We start from the raw sequence: 18,033 nt of genomic DNA, 5'->3' as shown, positions 1-18,033 counted from the left end.
TCGTCCGGCCCCGTCCCGGCGACCCTGCAGATCCAGAGTGGCATCCACCCTTCTGTCCCAACCCAAGGACAAGAGTATCGGGACCAGTGATCACTCTTCCACCTTCGTCTTTGGAGTATTAATTCTCAAGTGGGAATTAAAGTCTCATGGGTCCCAGCACCACATATGCGGGCCTGATACCTGGTCTCAGGTGATACAGGAGAAGAGGTTCTCCCGGAAGAGGGCTTACAAGGAAGCGCTGGCCTCCACCCTGTCCTCTGCCCACCTCTGGATGTCCGGAGGCCAGCACTCTGGCGCCCCGGCCCCAGCCCGGCCCCAGGCAGGCGATGGCGCCGGCTTCCCGCCGCACCTGCTTGGAGACTTTGAGCCACGTCTTTTTCAGCCGGAATATTGCGCTGCGGTTCATGGACGAGGTGATCTCCAGGACGGCGTTGTAGTTGTGCAGACAGCGGCATATGTCGGCCACGGCCACCCACTTCTCGATGGCGCTCACTCTCGCATTGATGTCCTCGTTGCGGATGATCTCTGAAGCAATCAAGTTACTGATCTTTAAGCCCATGCAATGAGACAAGAAAAAATAAGAGGCTAAGTATTGCAGAGATGATAAATCACCATTGCTTGCAGATGATATGACTGCCCGTTTGAAAATCGCAAAAGGATACACTGGAAAACTACCAGGACGACTAATAGAGCTCATGAGGGTGGCTGGTTAAACATTCGACACGTAATAACGAGTTTTCCTATACACTGGCAATACCAACTAGAAAACACCATGGAAAATATTCTCAAAATTCCAATGGGAATGTGTAAACTACCTAAGAACTTAAATATCTGAGGATTTCCGAAGACGCTGCATGAAAACAATTGACAAAAGGTTATAAAAGGTTTGGATTACGAAGAACAAGATCCAATTCCCAAAGGAGAATATAAATATGCCATTTTTCTAAACTAATACGTGACTTCAACGTGACTCAATAAAACACAATGAGAGCTCTCTTGAGGGCTTGACAAACTGATCCCACGGTTCGCCTGGAAGAATCAGGAGGAGCCCAGCTCCGAGACCATCTCCCCCACACAGCTGGGGCTTGGAGGGGACCCATACCTTGTGTCATCACTGGGCTCACATATAAAGTGGCAGAGGTCCCCCTGCCCTCAGTGAACACACACACACACACACACACACACACACACGTACAAATCAGATGTGGGCGGGACCTGGGGAGTCAGGGAGCAAGAAACACACAGAGCTGGGGCAGCGGCTGACTCACCCTGTGCTTTTCTCTGAAACCTCCTATGAATTTATAATTATTAAAAAAAAAGTAAAAAAGAAGACTACTTGTTATAAACAATTAAGAAAAGGACATGTGCAGGTGAATGAAAACTGTAGGCCTTTACTGCCAAGATATCTTCTCAAACATAATTTCTGAAGGATGTATGTCCAAAGGATGGCTTGTAAAACTATTTAAGAATGCAAAACCACTGAAGAGAATTAGGGAGGAACGAAAACATGAAATAGTACATATGTTGTAGCTTTTGAAAACAATTCTAAAATTTACTCATTTTGAGAGAGAAAGAGAAAGAGAGAGGGATAGAGATAGAAAGAGAGAGCGGGGGAGGGGCAGAGAGAGAGGGAGACACAGAATCCGAAGCAGGTTCCAGGCTCTGAGCTGTCAGCACAGAGCCCGACGCGGGGCTCAAACTCATGAACCCCGAGATCATGACCTGAGCCGAAGTCGGACGCTTAACCAACTGAGCTGCCCAGGTGCCCCAAGTTATACTAATTTTTTAAAGGAATATCTCTGTGAAACCTTCCAGAAAATAGAAAGGGAGTATCTTACAACGTACTCTATGAAGCCAGTATAACCTTGATACCAAAAGCAGATGCACGAGAAGGCAAATCACACATCCACCTGTCTGCCGTGCCACGACCAGGTTAGGTCTGTCCCCGGAACGAAAGGAAGGGTGAACATTAGAGAAAAATCTGTAACCGTCGTTCACCACATCAACAGCTTAAAGGAGGTAAGCCGTGACCATCTCAATAGATGCGCACAATTTTGATAACATTCAGTACCGATCTGTGGCAAATACCGTCAGCAAACAAGAAGAGAAAGGAATTTCTTTAACTTGATAAAGAAACAAACATTATCCTCGACGGGGAAAGATGAGAAGCTTTCTCTTCGGAACCAACACCAAGATTCACCATCGATGTTTGCACTCAAGTCTGCCGCACGGGGGCCGTGGGCAGCAGGGGTGCCCCCCCACTCTGCCCTCGCCCTGATCCCGGAGAGCCTGGTCAGTGCCGCTCAGTGAGACAACGGCATGGGAAGCTGCAGACCCAGCCGGGGAGAGATCTAGAAACAGCCACGGGCCGTGATGGTCACCACCACGGAGGTGCACATTCTGTGTCTGAGGGACAGGGCGGATTCTAAGAGAGAAGGCCAGACGCCAGGTGGTGATGAGGGCGGCCCTCGGAGGCAGGCTGTCTTGCCGTGTGATGTTGGGGATGAAACTGACCCCCCTTGGGCCTCAGTTTCCCCATTCACAAAGTGGGAATAACAGGGGTAAATGAGACCATGCTTGCAAAGCCCTGGGCACAGTGCCTGGCATGCCGCACACGGGCAGCAAACACCGGTTTCATGCCCCGCCCTTGGCTCACTTCAGTCCTGGGCACACACGGGAGTCGGGGGGATGGCGGGGGACCGGGTTTTGCCGCCCGGGGCTGCTGCGCGTTCCCAGGACCTGCCCACCGGCTTCGCGCACTGTCTCTAACTGGACACGTGGCCTGGGTTCTGTCTGTTGCTGGGTGCCCTACGGGGGTCCGGACCCCAAGCTGCAGTGTGGCCGTGTCTCTCTTCTCCTCCCGCTGCCTCAGACCCTCCCCGATGTGGGTGTTGACCAGGGAGCCTGGCCAGGAGGTCAGGACAAGTGGAATAGTGTGCAGCTCCTTCCTCAAGGGCCTTCCCTTGGGGGGGATGACTCAGCTCAGGGGAACTTAGAGGCCAGCGCAGGTGCCCTCGGGGCTCTTTCCAGGCTGGGCGCGAGGGCCTGTGGTCCAGGGGCTGGGGCCGGGCTTCGTGCCGGGGGAGGACTTTTCCTTGCCTCCCGGACATGACTCAGGAGCCCCCGGGGCTAGGGCCCTGAGAGCCCGGCTTTCCTTAGACCAACGTGGGGTAACAGCCCCCATCCTTCAGGGCTCGTGAGGTCACGGTGCACACAAACCGCAGACGGTCAGGCGCTAGCCTCGCGGGGAACCTGTCCTCCACCTGGCACCCTGAGGGGCCTGTGGAAGGAAAGCCCGGGACAGAAGGGCACCGCCTCCCCCCCACCCCCCTCCACCGTACTCACGTCGTTGAAATGCTTCGTGGTTCTCATGATATAAGGGGTCCGCTCATTCTTCTCCAGCTTCATCCAGCCTTGTCCGAAGAACTCCCTGCGGGAAGGAAGGGCACCCGGCGGGTGAGGTTTGCACGGATGATGGCGTTGCGTTTTCTGCCTTTGGAGGCTCTAATTTCTCAGGGAGTAACTTTCTGTAGAGCCCCGGAGAGGACAGGACCCTGGGCTCGCGGCCTCAGTTCCCTCATCTGTGAAATGGGATCAGTGACTATTTTGTTCCCGGGGCTGTCGTGAGGCCGACACGAGAAGTGGGAGTGAGTGCGCGGTCACGGCTGAGTCCGCTCTGCACCCTGCTTGTGACGGAGAACTCGTATCTCCGCGTGCCTGTGCAGAAGCTGTCTGCAGGACAGGGACAGAGGCGCAACACGGGCCGAGTGGAAGGACAGAGGGGCCTGCAGGCCAAGCCGGCTGTGTGTTCCAGTACGGCGACCTCACGGGCCCCCCACCCCCCACGGCCCGAGCCTCCCAGGGAAGCTCCGGGCTTGGCTGTGACCGTGGGGGACCCGGGCAGGGCGCCGTGGGCAGGAGGGGAGTGAGCTGTGTTTCAGAAATCTGCTTCTCCTCCCACAGGGAGCCTGTCGGGAGTGACACCTGCTTCGCATCTGGGGGAAGAGGCGGGTTTCCACCCTCCATGCTCGTGAGCGAGGGCCTTGGGGAGTTTCAGGCGGGGCCGCCTTTCTGGAGAGCAGGGACCAGAAGCCTCTGACCCAGAGACACCAATCTCGAGAAGCTCTTCTCAGGCCCTTGGCAGGAACTCACGGCAACAGTGACTCACAAGGAGGTTTGCCCCCAGTTCAGACGTAAATGTGAAAACAGAACCAGGGCAGGTGCACCAGACCACGGGCTGTCCCCACGCTCTGCTCCCGGGGGGGGGAGCACACACATACGCCTTTCCCAGACCTGCAGAGTAGGAACGCGGAGTTGGAGATGCTTCTGGAAAAGCACGCACGTGTGTGCGTGTGCAGCTCACAGTCAGGTGGGCCCTTGGGGCCGGCAAAGAGGACCCTCCCTCGTGCCTGCCGACAGACACGCGCATTTACACATTTCTGTTCCTCCTGCGGAGAATTCACGTGGCTCTGGGAGCCTCCTGCACGTGTTCCCGGGGCACAGCCAAAGCCGACTCCCAGGGAGGAGGAGGGAGGGCCCGCACCCGCACCCACTCACTCGTAAGGGATCTTCTTGAAGACGAGGTGGTCCAGCAAGGTCAGCTGCTCGGCGATCTCCAGGGCTGAGTGGTTTTCAAAGGGCTCTGCCTTCACGCCTTCTGCCTGAGGGAGCAAGTCCTGAGTCAGGCCCTTCCCGATTTCTGGACACTTCCCCACTGTGACCCCTGGTGAGCGGGTGGCTGGCGTGTGCAGGGAGGGAGAGGAGGAAAGGGCAAAGGGAGCCGGGACCTTGCGGTGCCCCGAGTGTGCACCCGTGCTCCTGAGTCACCGCTTCCCCTGCAACGGGTCCACCTTGCCCCAGAGCATGAATGACACAAGAGAGGCTCCCGAGGATCACGACTGGGTCACTGGCTGGGCCTGGGGCCTGTGACCTCCCAGCGACCCGTCTCCTCCTTCAGATTCTGTCTGGACCCGTACCCGCCTCTGTAAAGTTCCTTTTAAAACTCATTAGCAGGTGTGGGCTCACAGGTGTGACCGCCTCCTGGGGCGGTGTTCCTGTCCTGGGCCCAGATGGTGGCTGTCTGGCCTTCGTCTTGGGGTTCTCACGTCTCTGGGGGCTTCCATGGACACTACCCTCACAGGTGCCACCACCTGGGCCCCTTGGCCACAGGAAACACTCGTGAGGGGTCCAAGGACCCCGTGGCAGGGATTTGATAAGAGGTGGACATGGGGAGGCCTCATGGAAGGTGTGCTGGCTCCGGGGGCACGGTGGCAGTGGAAGGGAGGGGAGGGAGTCTGCTGGCCTTGGGAGGGGCCTGTGTCCACTGGCAGAAGAACCAGCAACAAGGATCACCCCGACCTCCAACTAGGCCGCGTGGGACGAAGGGGCCAGCTACTCTCCCCAGGGGCCCCCGGGGCTGGGCTGAGCCCCCCAGAGCTGCACTCATCACAAGGGCACGGGGTCCATCCCGTTTCAAGGGGGGAAGCCATCCCTGCGAGACGGTCTCCCTCGCTCCCTCTTTCCCACTCCCTGAGCAGCGTCACTGAGGGTCATACTGCCAGGTCCTTGCCAGACACTGGGACAGAAGGACCAGAGACACAGGACCAGGCAGAGACAGAATGCAGGGAGGCAGAGGAACTCACTCTCTTGTCTGCGTGTGCACGTGTGTGTGCGTGTGCACGTGTGCGTGCTGGGGTAGCCACGCGTCCCCCTGGCACAGTCACCCCAGGCCAGAAGCCTGTGTGCAGGAGTGTGGGGACATGAAACCATCAGGGATGACAAGTCCTCAGGAAGGCGGTGGGGACTCGGGGACAGCAGCCGTAGATGCCACCCAGGGTGGGGTGTTTTGGGGTAAGGACCCTCATGGGGGGGAGCCCCCGGCAGGCAGGTGGGCAGCCCAGCCCACTTCCGAGGGCCCAGGATAGCTGATCTGTCAGGGCTGAGGGCCAGTGGCTGGCCTCGGCTGGGGAGAGGCCTGTGGGGGTCGGCCCAAGGGCAGAGAGACTTGGCCAGAAGATTTGCTCAGCAAGTGGACCCTGCTCCCTCTTGGTCACTTAGGAAAGAAGGGGACATTGAACCAGAGCTCAGACCTCCACCTTCCTCCACCTGTCACGGGGCCTGTCGAAGTTTCACTGCAAAAGTCCTTGGGCTCTCTGGTGAGGCCACGGGGGCCTCGTCCACACAGGCTGTGCCCCCACAGGCTCTCAGGGCACTGGGAACAAGTCAGGGCGGGGCTGAGGGCGGCTCAGCCGTGCTCTGTTCCCAAGAGCTGCAGGCTGCTCGCCGGGGACAAGGGCTCTCCCGCTCCCGAAGGCAAACATTCTGGTCGGGTGGGAAACAGGACGAGTGGTCTAGCCCCTGCAGAGAGGCGCCAGGAAGGAGCCAGTGTCTCCCAGGGTTCACCCAGCATCCTGGCCCCAAGGGTCGATCTGGTGACTGTACATGAACAACTTCCCTGCCCGGGGGCACCAGCCGGAGTGCGCTCGGGGGGCAGGACGTGGGCCCCATATAGGCAGGTGCTCCCCCATGGGGGGCCTCACCCATGCCCAGGGCCTGGAGTCGGGGGGGGGGGAGCAGTGGGCCCAGAGCCCCGAGTCCTGAGTCCCCACACTGAGTGCAGAAGGCACAGGAGGCCACTCAGCCGGTTTGAGAGGTGAGGGAGCATGGGGGGGGGGGCGCCTCTACCTGAGGGGGGGTCAAAACCAGTCTGCCTTGAGCTTCCTTGGCCACCGTGGTGGCAGGGGCCTGGGACTCTGGGGTGGCTCACGGTGGCATGCTGGGGGGCACACGGGGCACATCTCTGACCCGGAGAAGGCAGTGGGTCCGGCCAGGCCCTGGGAGCACGCGAGACCATCATTCCCCTGCACGGCGTGGAACACCGTCAGCCCCCTATTCCTTGTGGGAAGCACCGAGCTCCCCTGGGCTCCCCCGTTTCCGGGCAGGGCGAGTTGCACCTGCCTCTCAGGGATGAGGCGGTGAGGTGTGTGAACCAGCGCCCACTTTGGAGTTCCCCTGAGCTGACACTGTGACCTCAGGTGAGGCCCGTCACCTCCCCCACCCTCAGCCGCCTCGTCGTGAACACGGTGAGGATGTGAACTCGCTGCCGTAGGGAAGAGCACCTCGCGTCTCAGTCTAGCACGCAGCGACCACTGCCTGCCCTCTGACCTGCCCCCTCCAGGGACAGGTGAGCAGAGAAGGAGCTGAGGGGCTGGGGTGGGGGCAGAGGTGAAGAGAGGAGGGGCGGGAGTGTCACGGGCCGAATTTCCTCCCTCCGAAACAGAGGTGCTGCTAACCCCTGGCATCTGGGACGCGACCTCATTTGGACACAAGGTCTTCGTAGATGTGCCTGGGTGAGATGAGGACATGGGGTGGGGGACTGATGCAACAGCACTGGCATCTGTAAGAAGGAGCAGTGTGGACACAGGGACAGTCGTGTGGAGGAAAGACAGGGAGGAGGCAGACATCAGAGACTCACGGCCACAAGCCGAGGACTGTGGGGCTACCAGGAGCTGGAAGAGGCGGGCAGGACCGTCCCCCGGGCCCCAGCCGCCACCTTCCTCGCGGGCTCCTGGCCCCCAGAACTCTGAGAACTGGTCTTTGCTGCCCCGAGTCATCTGCCTGTGTGCTCTGGGACGCCTGCCCTGGGGAGCCGGCACAGGACGGGACTGGGCACCATCAGGGGGCCCGGCTCACCATCTGTGTGATCTCCTCCAGCGTGACCTGGTTGTCACCCGGGTCGTCCTGGGTCAGAGTCCTAGGGGGCGAGACAGCATCGTGAGCCCTGTGCGGCCCCTACCCCCCTCACCTCTGGGGCGCCCCACCCCATCCCCACGGGGTGAGCACCCCCTAGATCCCCCACTTTACCCCCGCCCCCCCCCCCCCGCTTCTGCTCTGTGGTTCCTGTGCCGTGAGCCCACCGCCCGTTCCCATATCACAACCTCCCCGATGGCCTGTCCTCCAGGACTCCGTTGTCTGACCCTCCCGGCCTCCGTCAGCCCCAGGCCCCTGTGCTCTCAGCCCCCGGTGTCCTGGTGTTGGGAAGGCTGCGGGCCACCCCCGGCCAGGAGCCCGAGGGCGGGGTGATGTCTGATGTGTCCACCCCGCAGCCCTGGCCCCGGCCCCGGCCCAGGGCGGGCCTGCAGCCAGGCTCTCGCGGAGAGCCGTGGAATGACAGATGAACGCGGGGAAGGAGCTCCAGGCCCCGAGGACAGAGCGGGCAGGAGAGCTGCGGAGCCCTTCGGACGGAGGGACAGAGGCGGCCCGGGATGGTGGAGTGGGCACCGGGCCCTGGTGGGGAGCCAGGGTGGATCGAGTCAGGCCTAAGTGCTTTGTTCCCACCGTGACGGCATCGTGACCGCCGGGGGCAGAGGATGACGCCAGGGACCCGCGGGCCGTGGGCAGACAGACTCGGACCGACTGGATGTCCGCCCCACAGAAGGCATTTTACGTAAACTTCTAGCCCGGGAGGCCATCGCACGGAGAACGTGTGGCCTGTGCACGTGCCATTCCCAGCAGGGCCGCCCGACGCCGGCCAGGTCTTCTCGCTGCACCCGAGGCAGAGGGGGCTCTGGTCAGCGGGCTCAGGGGCCCAGCGCACTCCCGTGCAGAAGAGAGACCAAGAGCCTGGGGGCCGACTGCGCGGGTGTGGGTGACACGGGTGCAGGTGTGGTGTAGGTGCGGATGCGGGTACAGGGGCTGCTGAGGGTGAGAGAAGCCTGAAAGACACTGTGGCACTTCAAACCCCGGGAAGCGAAGGCACGGCCCCGGGCAAGCAAGGTGGATGGTGTGGGAGGAGGAGGGCAGGGGACTCCGGCCACAGGCAAGTGGCTGCAAGTGGGGATCAGAGACCGAGGCCTCAGGCAGAGAAGGCAGGAAGTGGGGAGGGGGAACCTGACCCTGAGCCCTGAGCCCTGGCCCCCGGGCAGGGCTGGGGGTGGACCAGGTCAGCCAGAAGAGCAGCATGACACCCACCGGTGATCTGCAGAAGTGATAGCGTGACCTCACCCCTGCCTCACCACAGCCCTCGGAGTGCGTGCTGCTCACCCATTTTACGGGAAGGAAACGAGGCCGAGGGAGGGGTCCGTCCGAGGCCACAGCGAGTCACCGGCTTCGCCGGCTCAGACAGGCTGCCTGACTCCTGACTGCCCAGCAGGAGAGGCGGGGGGTGGGGGGGGGGGGTGGCGAGGGCAAAACTCTGTTTGACCTTGACTAAGACTTCACAGCCCGGTGCCCCCAGGGGCTGCCGTAAAAGGGAGCTCAGACCAGACAGGACTTGGCAGGTGTGGATGCAGAGCGGCCTGGCTCCTGCCACAAGGGCATCCCGGGCCTGGCGGGAGAGGGGGGCAAGGACACACGGACCCCGGGGGGCCTGGATGCAGAAGCCGGGTGCCTCCCCCCGGCAGCCCAAGGATGCTCCCCTGCACACCGGACGGAGGCCACCGCGCCCGGGAAGGGCCCGCCCAGCCCCCCATCCCCCTGCCTCCGCGTGCATGCGGTGCTCGGCCGGGGCTGCGACCGCCCTACCTGATGATGTTGGCCGCGGCCTTCCTCTCCTGGGTCAGGAGCTCGGGGTCGTGCATGACCTCCTCCAGGAAGCTGATCACCTTGCCTCTGAGCTCATTGTTGGTCTCAAAGTCCTGTGGGGGGAGACGGGCCACGGCGCTGGCCACTGCTCTAGCGCTGCCCTGTCGTGGCCCCTGACCAGCCCGAGCTGTGTTTCTGCCCCGTCTCCGTTTTCCCTGGCGGCTGCACCCCGGGGCCGGGACCCTGGGGTGCAGACCCACTTGGTATCCCTGCTGCAGACAGAGGTGGGGCGACCCAGGTCCCCGTCCCCTGGTGTCCTTGCTGCCCTCCCCGCTGCTCGCAGAGGCCAGTGCCGGGGCCCCCCTCCCCCACCTGAGAGTGTTTGGAGACCCAGTGGCGGAGCACGTTCAGGACCCGGTTGGTGGCCGCTCTGCGGATCACAAACTCCTTGTCTCCGTTCCGCTGGTCAGGGGGAAACCCTGGTGGCAGGCGTGGCGGAGGGTCAGAGGGGACGGGAGGACGAGATGCACAGCTTGGCTCTCGTCTGGGTTCAACAGCCACGTGTGGCTAAGCCGGCCACTCCGTGGCTGGTGGGTGGACGGTGTGGGGGCAGGGGCAGGAAGACACCGAACAACCCGCCCGGGTTTGTGGCCAGCTAGACTGGAGCCCACGCAGTCTCAGTGGATACAGGGCACACACCCACCTCTGCCTGGGCTGCTGGAAGCTCTGATCTCCCGGCTGCGCTCCACCTCTGCCACGGGAGCAGTGCCGTGAGGGTGGGGGGGGCAGGTTCCCACGGTCATCGGCTTTACTGGGGCCAAGTCTCCCAGGGGGCGGGGCCAGATGGGCGGAGCCAGGGCCGTCGGAGCCGGGAGCCAGGAGGGTCGGCACCAGCCAAGGTCCCGGGGCGGTGAGCCGCGCACAGGCAAAGGGGGACAGCTCCCGGGGCTGTGGTGGCCACTGCTGCCCCCAGAGCCGCCCCCACGCACCTGTGCTGGCCAGGGACATCCTGCGGTACTTGTCCTTGCTTGGGGCGCCCTCGTTGGCTCCCGCCGTTGCTATGGCAAAGGCAGAGGCCGCGGACAGGGCACTGCGGCTGTTGTCCAGTTCCCGACACGAGGTCATGACCACCCCGTTGTTGTAGGAAAAGAGGGGGAACTCTGTGGAGGGAAGAAGGCCAGTCCTCAGCCTTTGCCGGTCCGGCTCTCGGCGGTTGGAAAACCAGGGTCCCCAGCTGGAGCAGCCTCGGGATGGGCGGGCTGCCTTCACTGCCCCCGAGCAGGTGCTGGTGGGGGTCCGGCTGCTGACATCCCCGGAGGAGGGGGCAGGCCACCCTCAGGGCCGGCTTGGGATGGGAAAGGCCCCGCCGGCTGCCCGGCCCTCCTCTCTGCTGCTCTGTCACCTCTTAGGCTCAGCAGGGCCCAGGCCGCTGGAGGACTGTGTCGTGAGCGTTCTCACCACCGCAGGCTATTTGGGATGAACGCGTCACCCATCCCAAGTCTGACATCAGTCGTTCATACTGACGGGCTCACTGGTGGGGTGTGGCGAGCCCCGTGCTCTGAGTCCTTGCCCTGCCAGCTGTGTGGCCTCGGTGAACTGCTTAACCTCTCTGGGTCTCAGTGATCTCTGGACAATAAGGCCAATAGTCCCTACTTCAAACAGCGGTCAAGGGTAGAGGAGAGAACGTGTGCAAGTCCGTGGTTTCGGGTGAAATGCTATGTGTGTGCCAGCGAAACTTGGCGCTCAGGTTTTAGCCGTGACAGCAGCAACCGTGACTCTGGAAACTCCTCCAGGTCTCGGGACAGCACCCCGTCTTCGGGACAGAGCACGGAGCTCCTGCCCTGCGGGGCACGTGCTCTATCTCGAAAACTCAAAAAGCTTATTTCTGAGATGTGCGCTCTGGCGAATCTGCTGGGGCCGTGGCATCCACGACCCGGCGGCTCCGAGACTCGGGGGAGGCCCGGACGGTTGGGGTGCTCGGGGCTCAGGCTCACCCCATAGCGGGGCTGGAGGTGGGAGGGGAGGCGAGGCGGGAGTGCCTCGTGGGCAGTGCCTCAGGGGACGGGAGGCCCTCGGGATCGTGGGTCCTTGAGGCTCGGGCGGGGGCGGTCACACCTGCGGGGACTCTGCTCCCTCGTCCGGTAACTGGGCACGACCTTGATGCACGAGGCTGCCCGACCGCGACAGGACCCGGCCCACGGCTTGGCCGACACCCGAACCTGGGTCCCCCGTGAACGCACCAGTGCCGGCCCCTCCTGCCTGCCCGTGTCAGGGTGACCGTGCAGACAGGGAGGAGCAGCCCCTGTCCCCGCCCTGCAGTGGCCCCGGGGGCTGCAACACAGCGGCAGACACTCGGGTCATGTGTCTCGTGGAGAGGAGGCCCGCTCGCTGTGCCCGGCATGACCTGCCGTCCCCTCCCCACCTGGGCCGCTCGTCCCCCGGAAGCCGTCCGTGGCTCCGGAATGCTCAACTGTACCTGAGGGATTTTTGCTTTTGACCGACTTTGGCGTCGTTGGGGATTTGGTCGGCGACGCCTCCGTGTCCCCGTCCTCACTCTGGTCCTCGTCATTATCCGACTCTTCCCTCACGGAGACTTCTGAGCCTGGGGAGAGGGGGGACGAGGCTGCGTTTCTCCACCAGTCGTCCACCATCAGCTTTGGGCCTCCAGGCACCAAAGCGGAGCTGTGCAGGTCTGCATTTACCCGCTGAGGACCTTTCCCTGCGCCAGCGGGGTCGCGGGTCTCCACCATGGCCTTCCGAGTGGGCTTCTCAGACCCTGACACCCACGCCCGGGGGCCTCACGACGGTGCCGGTGCTGACCCGGAGGTCAGGGTGGGCCCGGAGGGTCGCCCCGTTAACATGCTCCAGGGGGATGCCCCGTGGCTGGTCACGGACCACGCCGAGCATCGAGGTGCCGTGTCCCAGCCTTCTGCGTGTGCGTGTGTGTGCATGTGTGTGAGCACACGTGTGTGCGTGTGAAGCATGTTGGGGACATCATCCGCCCTGCGTTGCCCAGAAAGCCCTGCTTGGCCCCTGTAGTCCCACGCCTTTGTTCACTATCAAAGCGTCCCGTTTTGGTGCAAAGTTCGTCTCCCAAGACTCAAGACGTTCCAGGGTTACACACTTTGGGGAAAAGGGATGAAGCGTATTAAAGTCCAGCTGAGGAACAGCCATCGTGGTAAGTACCCTCGCCTCTCTGGTCCTCGGTCTCCCCAGCTGCAGTGAGCGAGACCTTAGAAGGGAGGGGAGGCCCCGGAGACACCAAGTCAGCTACAGACCCTAAGAAAATGTCCACACACACACACACACACTTTGGTACACACTTAGGTTCTGGGGCCCCTCTGTCACTGGTCAGGAACGAGATCACCTTTCAGGACTGTTTTATGTTAAGTTTCCAAATGCGGGAGGCCCGGACTCACTGAGGGTTGATGTCAGATGGTCACCCTGTCCTCTGCCCCCACAGGATGGCATCTGGGGCTTTCTAGCGGGCTGTCCCTCGGTTACAGACCTTCGGACGCACCCATGAGCCATTTACTGTATGTATCACGGTAAATGTCACTTGGTGACAGAGCCTTCTGGGAGCTTCCCTTCCCAGCTGTGTCCCTGCCGGGGCCTGTCCCTGCCGGGGCCGCTCCCTGCCTCCCCCGTCTTGATGCACAGGAGAGGAATCCGGACCACCCTCAAAGTCTTTCTCGAAGGCCCCTTCCTCAGGGCCTAGGGACCGGCCGGCCCAGGGGTGTGCGCATGCATGCCTGTTTTATGTCAAATTTCCAAATGTGACAGGCACAAACGTGCTAACCAAGACAGCGCTGGGGGCGCCGAGCTGAACCGGACCAGCCACCCAAACAGATGCCTTCCAGAATGGTCCGGAGGGCTCTAAGAGGAGGGGGCTGCCGGCCTGTGCCCCTGGTCTCTGTGCTGCCCCACAACCAGCATTCCAGCTGTGCTGGGCTCAGGCTGCTCCTGAGCAAACAATGCTTTTCCTCGTTTAGTCCTGTCCACTGCATTCCCTTGCCTAGACCGTGCCCCCTCCTCCTGGCCAAAGTCCAGACATCGTGGGCCTTCCAGAAAGCCTTCTCTGACTCTCCAGACGGCGTCCCCAGCCCACTCCCTGTGCCCCTCGGATATCTCTCCAGCACAACACATCAGGTGCACACATCTCCGTGTGGGGTCCTGTTCCTCAGCTCGCTGTGGACCCCAGGGGACGGGAGCCGGGTCCGGTGACCCCTTCCTTCCTGGGCCCTGACAGAGGTCCGGGATCCGGGACCCGCCCTCAGACAGACAGACGCAGGATGAAGCCACGCCCTGGGGGTCTCTGCCTGCCTGTCTGCCGGCTTCCTCCTGCCCAGACTCTGCCCGCCTCCAGCATCTGGCCGGGACCCCCGAGTCCCTCCCGCCCTGGGGGAGCCCGCACGCCCACTCACTCTGCTTGCTGAGAGCCGAGGGCTCTTCGGGCTTCTCAGCGGCCGGGTCGCCTTCGTCCGGAATCTTGTTGGCGAAGCCGCTGGACACGTAGAGCTTGCTGGTGTCCAGCGAGGCCTTGCTGAAGGGCGACACGGCCGAGTACAGGCTGCTGTAGCCATTGGAGTTGCAGCTGAGGGCGGCCAGGTCCAGGGCCTTGCCACCCGTGATGATGGGGATGTTCAGGGACAGCTTCCGCCGGCGGCCGGGCGACGACGTCTTGGCGATGGACAGGGGGGGCGGCGAGGAGAACTTGCGCGTGGCGCGCGGGGACTTGGGGGGGTCGCCGTACAGAAGCTTGCTGTTCTGGCCGCTGGCAAACAAGAGCTCCAGGGACCTGGGCGGGCGGGGGACGGAAGCAGACGGTCAGAGCGGGCCCGGCCGCCTTCCCAGGCCTGGGGTCTCCCGGCCTCCGGGGCGCCCGGCACCTCTCTTCTGGGGACGCTCCTCCCAGAACCACCTGCGAGGCACCGCGATGGCGGGACACGCCCTGGGACGTCACGATTTCAAGGGAGGAGAAGGGAGGGACAGATAGATGCCGCCGGGCCGGGGACGGTGTCGTCTCAGGGATGATAAGTCGCTGGTACAACTCCTGGTGCTCGTTTGGACGGAGGGACGGGCCTGACGCACGCTCCTGACTCGTGTTTGCAGGATTTAAGCCCCCGGGAGCACCCACGCCAGGATCACCAGGAGCGGAATCGAGGGTGCCAGACCCTGCCGGCCTTGGGACGTCTCTCAGCTCTGGCCTGGGCTCTGGTGGCTCCCAACAACTTTGCCCCGATTCGGTGCTCAAGTCTGCCCGGGCGAGCCCCACCCCGTGAACGTGCGTGTGCCCTCAGCCTAAAACTTCCCAGTATTTTTGTGGGGGGCACACAGCGTTGGGACACACCCTTGCTGTTCTCGCTCCTTGTTCTGAGGAAAACCCTTCCTTTTCCCACTCCTTGGCTGCGTGTGTCCTTTGGCTCAGGCCCCCAGAGGCGAAGCCAGTTTCGGGAGACACCCTCGGGACCCCTGACACCCGGGCCAATCCCCCGAGCAGGTGCACTTGCACGGACACGGGCCAAGGGGCGGTGTGACGAAACGGGCTGTGAACAGGTATGTGCGTGTGCAAGCGTCCCGTCTCGCGGTCTGGGCAGGGGTGTGCCCTTCCATGGCACGGCGGGTCTACGGGCGCCCCTCGCGCCTTCCCTCTGGTCAGCAGCAGGGTCTGAGGTGAGGCGCTGTCCACCCGGGCCTGGTGACCCCTCGTGCTCTGACCTCACCCTCACACAGGTCCTGAGGGGGTTAGGGATGGAGAGGCTGAGACTCAGAGACAGGATGAGGCTCCAAACCCCGTGTCCTCTGTGCCCCACCAGGGCGTTCGGCCAGCCTTGGGGCAAACCCGGGGCAGGACGTGGAAAGCGGGTCTCCCAGCAACCCTGGTCGTGCCTCTACGGCTCAGGGCCAGGCTGGAAGCGGGTGACACACGCGTGGGACGTATCTGCTCTGTGCTCTGCACAGGACAGACCTCCGGGCCCCCAGGAATGACCTCCTCAGCTCGAGGACGTGTCCCAGCCTGGACGGGGTGGCTTGTCCGGCTTTCCCGGGGCCCCTGGAAGCTGACTGCTGGGGTTCCGGAAGTTCAGAGCGGAGAGGCGAGCCCAGCCCTGAGGTGGGCCCCGTGACCGCGGTTCCGAGGCCGGCTCTTCCGGCAAGTGCTGACCCTGTGACCCGGGCTGTGCCTGCCCTCAGGGTCCTCCCCCGGCAGGGACCCGGGGCTCACGGTGCCAGCGGGTGGAGCAGGGCAGGGCAGGGCAGAGGAGGGAAAGGCAGGCCCCCTGCCTGCTACACAGACTCACACAGACACGGTCACGGGCGTCCCCGACAAGCCCAGGGCCCTGGGTTCGGGCCCCCACTCAGGCCTGCACTTCTAGGGGCTCTGGGGAGAGTTTCCTGGCCTCTCTGGGTCCCGGCGGGCTGAGCTGGGGGCGGGAGGGTGGCCTGCCTTCCGCGTGCTGCGCCAGCCCAAGTGTGCCCCCGCCCTCCAGAGCAGGTCCTGGCAGGGACGGGCCGGGAGTCTCTGCCTGTCCGCCTCCTTCCGCTGCCCTGACCCTCGTTACTCTTCCCGTTCCCCTTCTTTCTGACACGGGAAGGTGGGGAGCACCGGCTTTTCCAGAGAGGCGGCCCTGTGCTTCCAGGAGGGCAGTGCAGAGGTGCGGGCAGGGAGCAGAGAGCAACGTGTGCCCTTGAGTCTCCCCAGGGCGGGGGAGAGACAGCTGGGGGGGGGCGGTCGGCCCCCCAGGGCGGGGGAGAGACAGCTGGGGGGGGCCGGTCAGCCCCCCAGGGCGGGGGAGAGACAGCTGGGGGGGCGGTCAGCCCCCCAGGGCGGGGGAGAGACAGCTGGGGGGGCCGGTCAGCCCCCCAGTTCGGGGGAGAGACAGCTGGGGGGGCCGGTCAGCCCCCCAGGGCGGGGGAGAGACAGCTGGGGGGGCCGGTCAGCCCCCCAGGGCGGGGGAGAGACAGCTGGGGGGGGCCGGTCAGCCCCCCAGGGCGGGGGAGAGACAGCTGGGGGGGCGGTCAGCCCCCCAGGGCCGGGGAGAGACAGCTGGGGGGCCGGTCAGCCCCCCAGTTCGGGGGAGAGACAGCTGGGGGGGCCGGTCAGCCCCCCAGGGCGGGGGAGAGACAGCTGGGGGGGGCGGTCAGCCCCCCAGGGTGGGGAAGAGACAGCCCCCCGGCCCCGGGAGGTGCCCACGTGCACTCAACATGTCACGTCTGCGGTCCCCCCGACGTCCCCGGGGGCGGCCTACGCACCTGGCGGGGATGGCGCTGATGGGCTTTCTGTAGATGGTGATGAGCTTGTCCAGGACCACGACGGCGGTGGTGAAGACGCGGTAGGAGTGCAGGAAGGTGTTGAGGAAGTCGATGCTCAGGAAACGCAGGTCCGTCAGCCTCTCGAGCAGCCGGCCCACGCTGGCGTAGCGGATCTGCAGCACTTTGCAGGAGTTCATGGTTTTGCTGAAGCGGATGTCCACGTCATCGCAGTACAGGGAGGCGTCCGACCTGCGGGGCGAGGGAGGACCGCGGGGAGACGGGGTCTGAGCTCAGGAGCCCACCCGGCACCGTCTCCCCGACGTGCAACGGCCGAGGGCGGACGGACAGACGGGGCGCCGAAGGGCCGCGGGCCTCCTGTGCGGAGGACGACCCCCTGCAAGATGCTGCCTCCTCCGGACGGCATCCCACATGCCCGACGTCAGAAAACCCCCAGACGCACTGGACGACCCGTGGCCAGCTTACAAAGCACGTGTCGCTGAGCTCACAAGATAAAAGGGAAGTCTGTTCACACAGAAACCTGTCCACCAGCGTTCACGGCTCCGCTCTTCAAACCGCCCCGGAGGGGAAACAACACGTGGTCTGCCAGCCGGTGACGGAACAAGCCAGTGGAGTCTGTCCGCACGGAGCATCCCTCGGCTGCGAGAAGGACTGGCGTCCTGACAGGTGCTCCTGTGCGGCGGGGTCGGGACAGGCCGAGTGCACGGATCCAGAAACAAAGTCCGCGTGTTGTAGGGCTTCGTTTATGGGAAGTGTGCCAGATGGCCACGTCCAGACACGGAGCACAGGTTGCTGGCCGCCAGGGGTGGGGGTGGCAGAGACCGGAGCGGCCCTCAGCACGCGCGGGGTTTGCTGAGGGGTGACGGGCACATTCTGCGATGAGGCGGTACTGAAGCTCACGCAACTTAGTGAATGCGCCAAAACCCGCTAAACTGCAGGGCGGAGATGCTGACTTGTGTGTTACGTGAATTACATCTCAGTAAAAACCAAATAAGCACAAAAAAGCTAGAAGGGGGATTCCCAGAGGTCAAAACTGCAGAGAAATCTGGAAACCAGCTGATGGTTTATGTGCCTTTGGGGCATCGGCTGCTCGTAGATACCGAGCGTCTTGGGTTTCTGTGGGGAAGGGAGCCGGAGTGAGACCCCCACGAAGGCTGAGACCCTGGAAGGTGGCCTCGAAAAATCTACCCAAAATCTGTCGAAGGGTGGTTCCCCGTTTTAACCCAGGCTCTGCGGGAGGGG

At 63.2% G+C, this 18,033-nt stretch overlaps 1 protein-coding gene across 2 annotated transcripts in view; it reads right to left on the bottom strand.

The window, feature by feature from the left end:
* RASGRF1 (Ras protein specific guanine nucleotide releasing factor 1) overlaps window positions 1-18,033 on the bottom strand; it is a 98,424-nt gene that overhangs the window by 12,304 nt on the left and 68,087 nt on the right. For both annotated transcript variants that reach the window (XM_086711767.1, XM_086711766.1), the window contains exons 14-23: window positions 16,774-17,022; window positions 13,947-14,320; window positions 11,999-12,124; window positions 10,512-10,682; window positions 9,895-10,001; window positions 9,523-9,635; window positions 7,693-7,753; window positions 4,558-4,661; window positions 3,346-3,430; window positions 350-547 (exon numbers count right to left, since the gene is read on the bottom strand). In XM_086711767.1, coding sequence (XP_086567893.1) covers window positions 350-547; window positions 3,346-3,430; window positions 4,558-4,661; window positions 7,693-7,753; window positions 9,523-9,635; window positions 9,895-10,001; window positions 10,512-10,682; window positions 11,999-12,124; window positions 13,947-14,320; window positions 16,774-17,022 — 1,588 coding nt within the window. The remainder of the gene's footprint in view (window positions 1-349; window positions 548-3,345; window positions 3,431-4,557; window positions 4,662-7,692; window positions 7,754-9,522; window positions 9,636-9,894; window positions 10,002-10,511; window positions 10,683-11,998; window positions 12,125-13,946; window positions 14,321-16,773; window positions 17,023-18,033) is intronic.

This window comes from Puma concolor, chromosome B3 (genome assembly GCF_028749965.1).
Source record: "Puma concolor isolate L17-30 chromosome B3, mPumCon1.1.hap2, whole genome shotgun sequence".
NCBI classification, from domain to species: Eukaryota; Metazoa; Chordata; class Mammalia; order Carnivora; family Felidae; genus Puma; species Puma concolor.
Note: the sequence above shows the minus strand (reverse complement) of the source record. Positions and strands in the feature narration are given on the sequence as shown.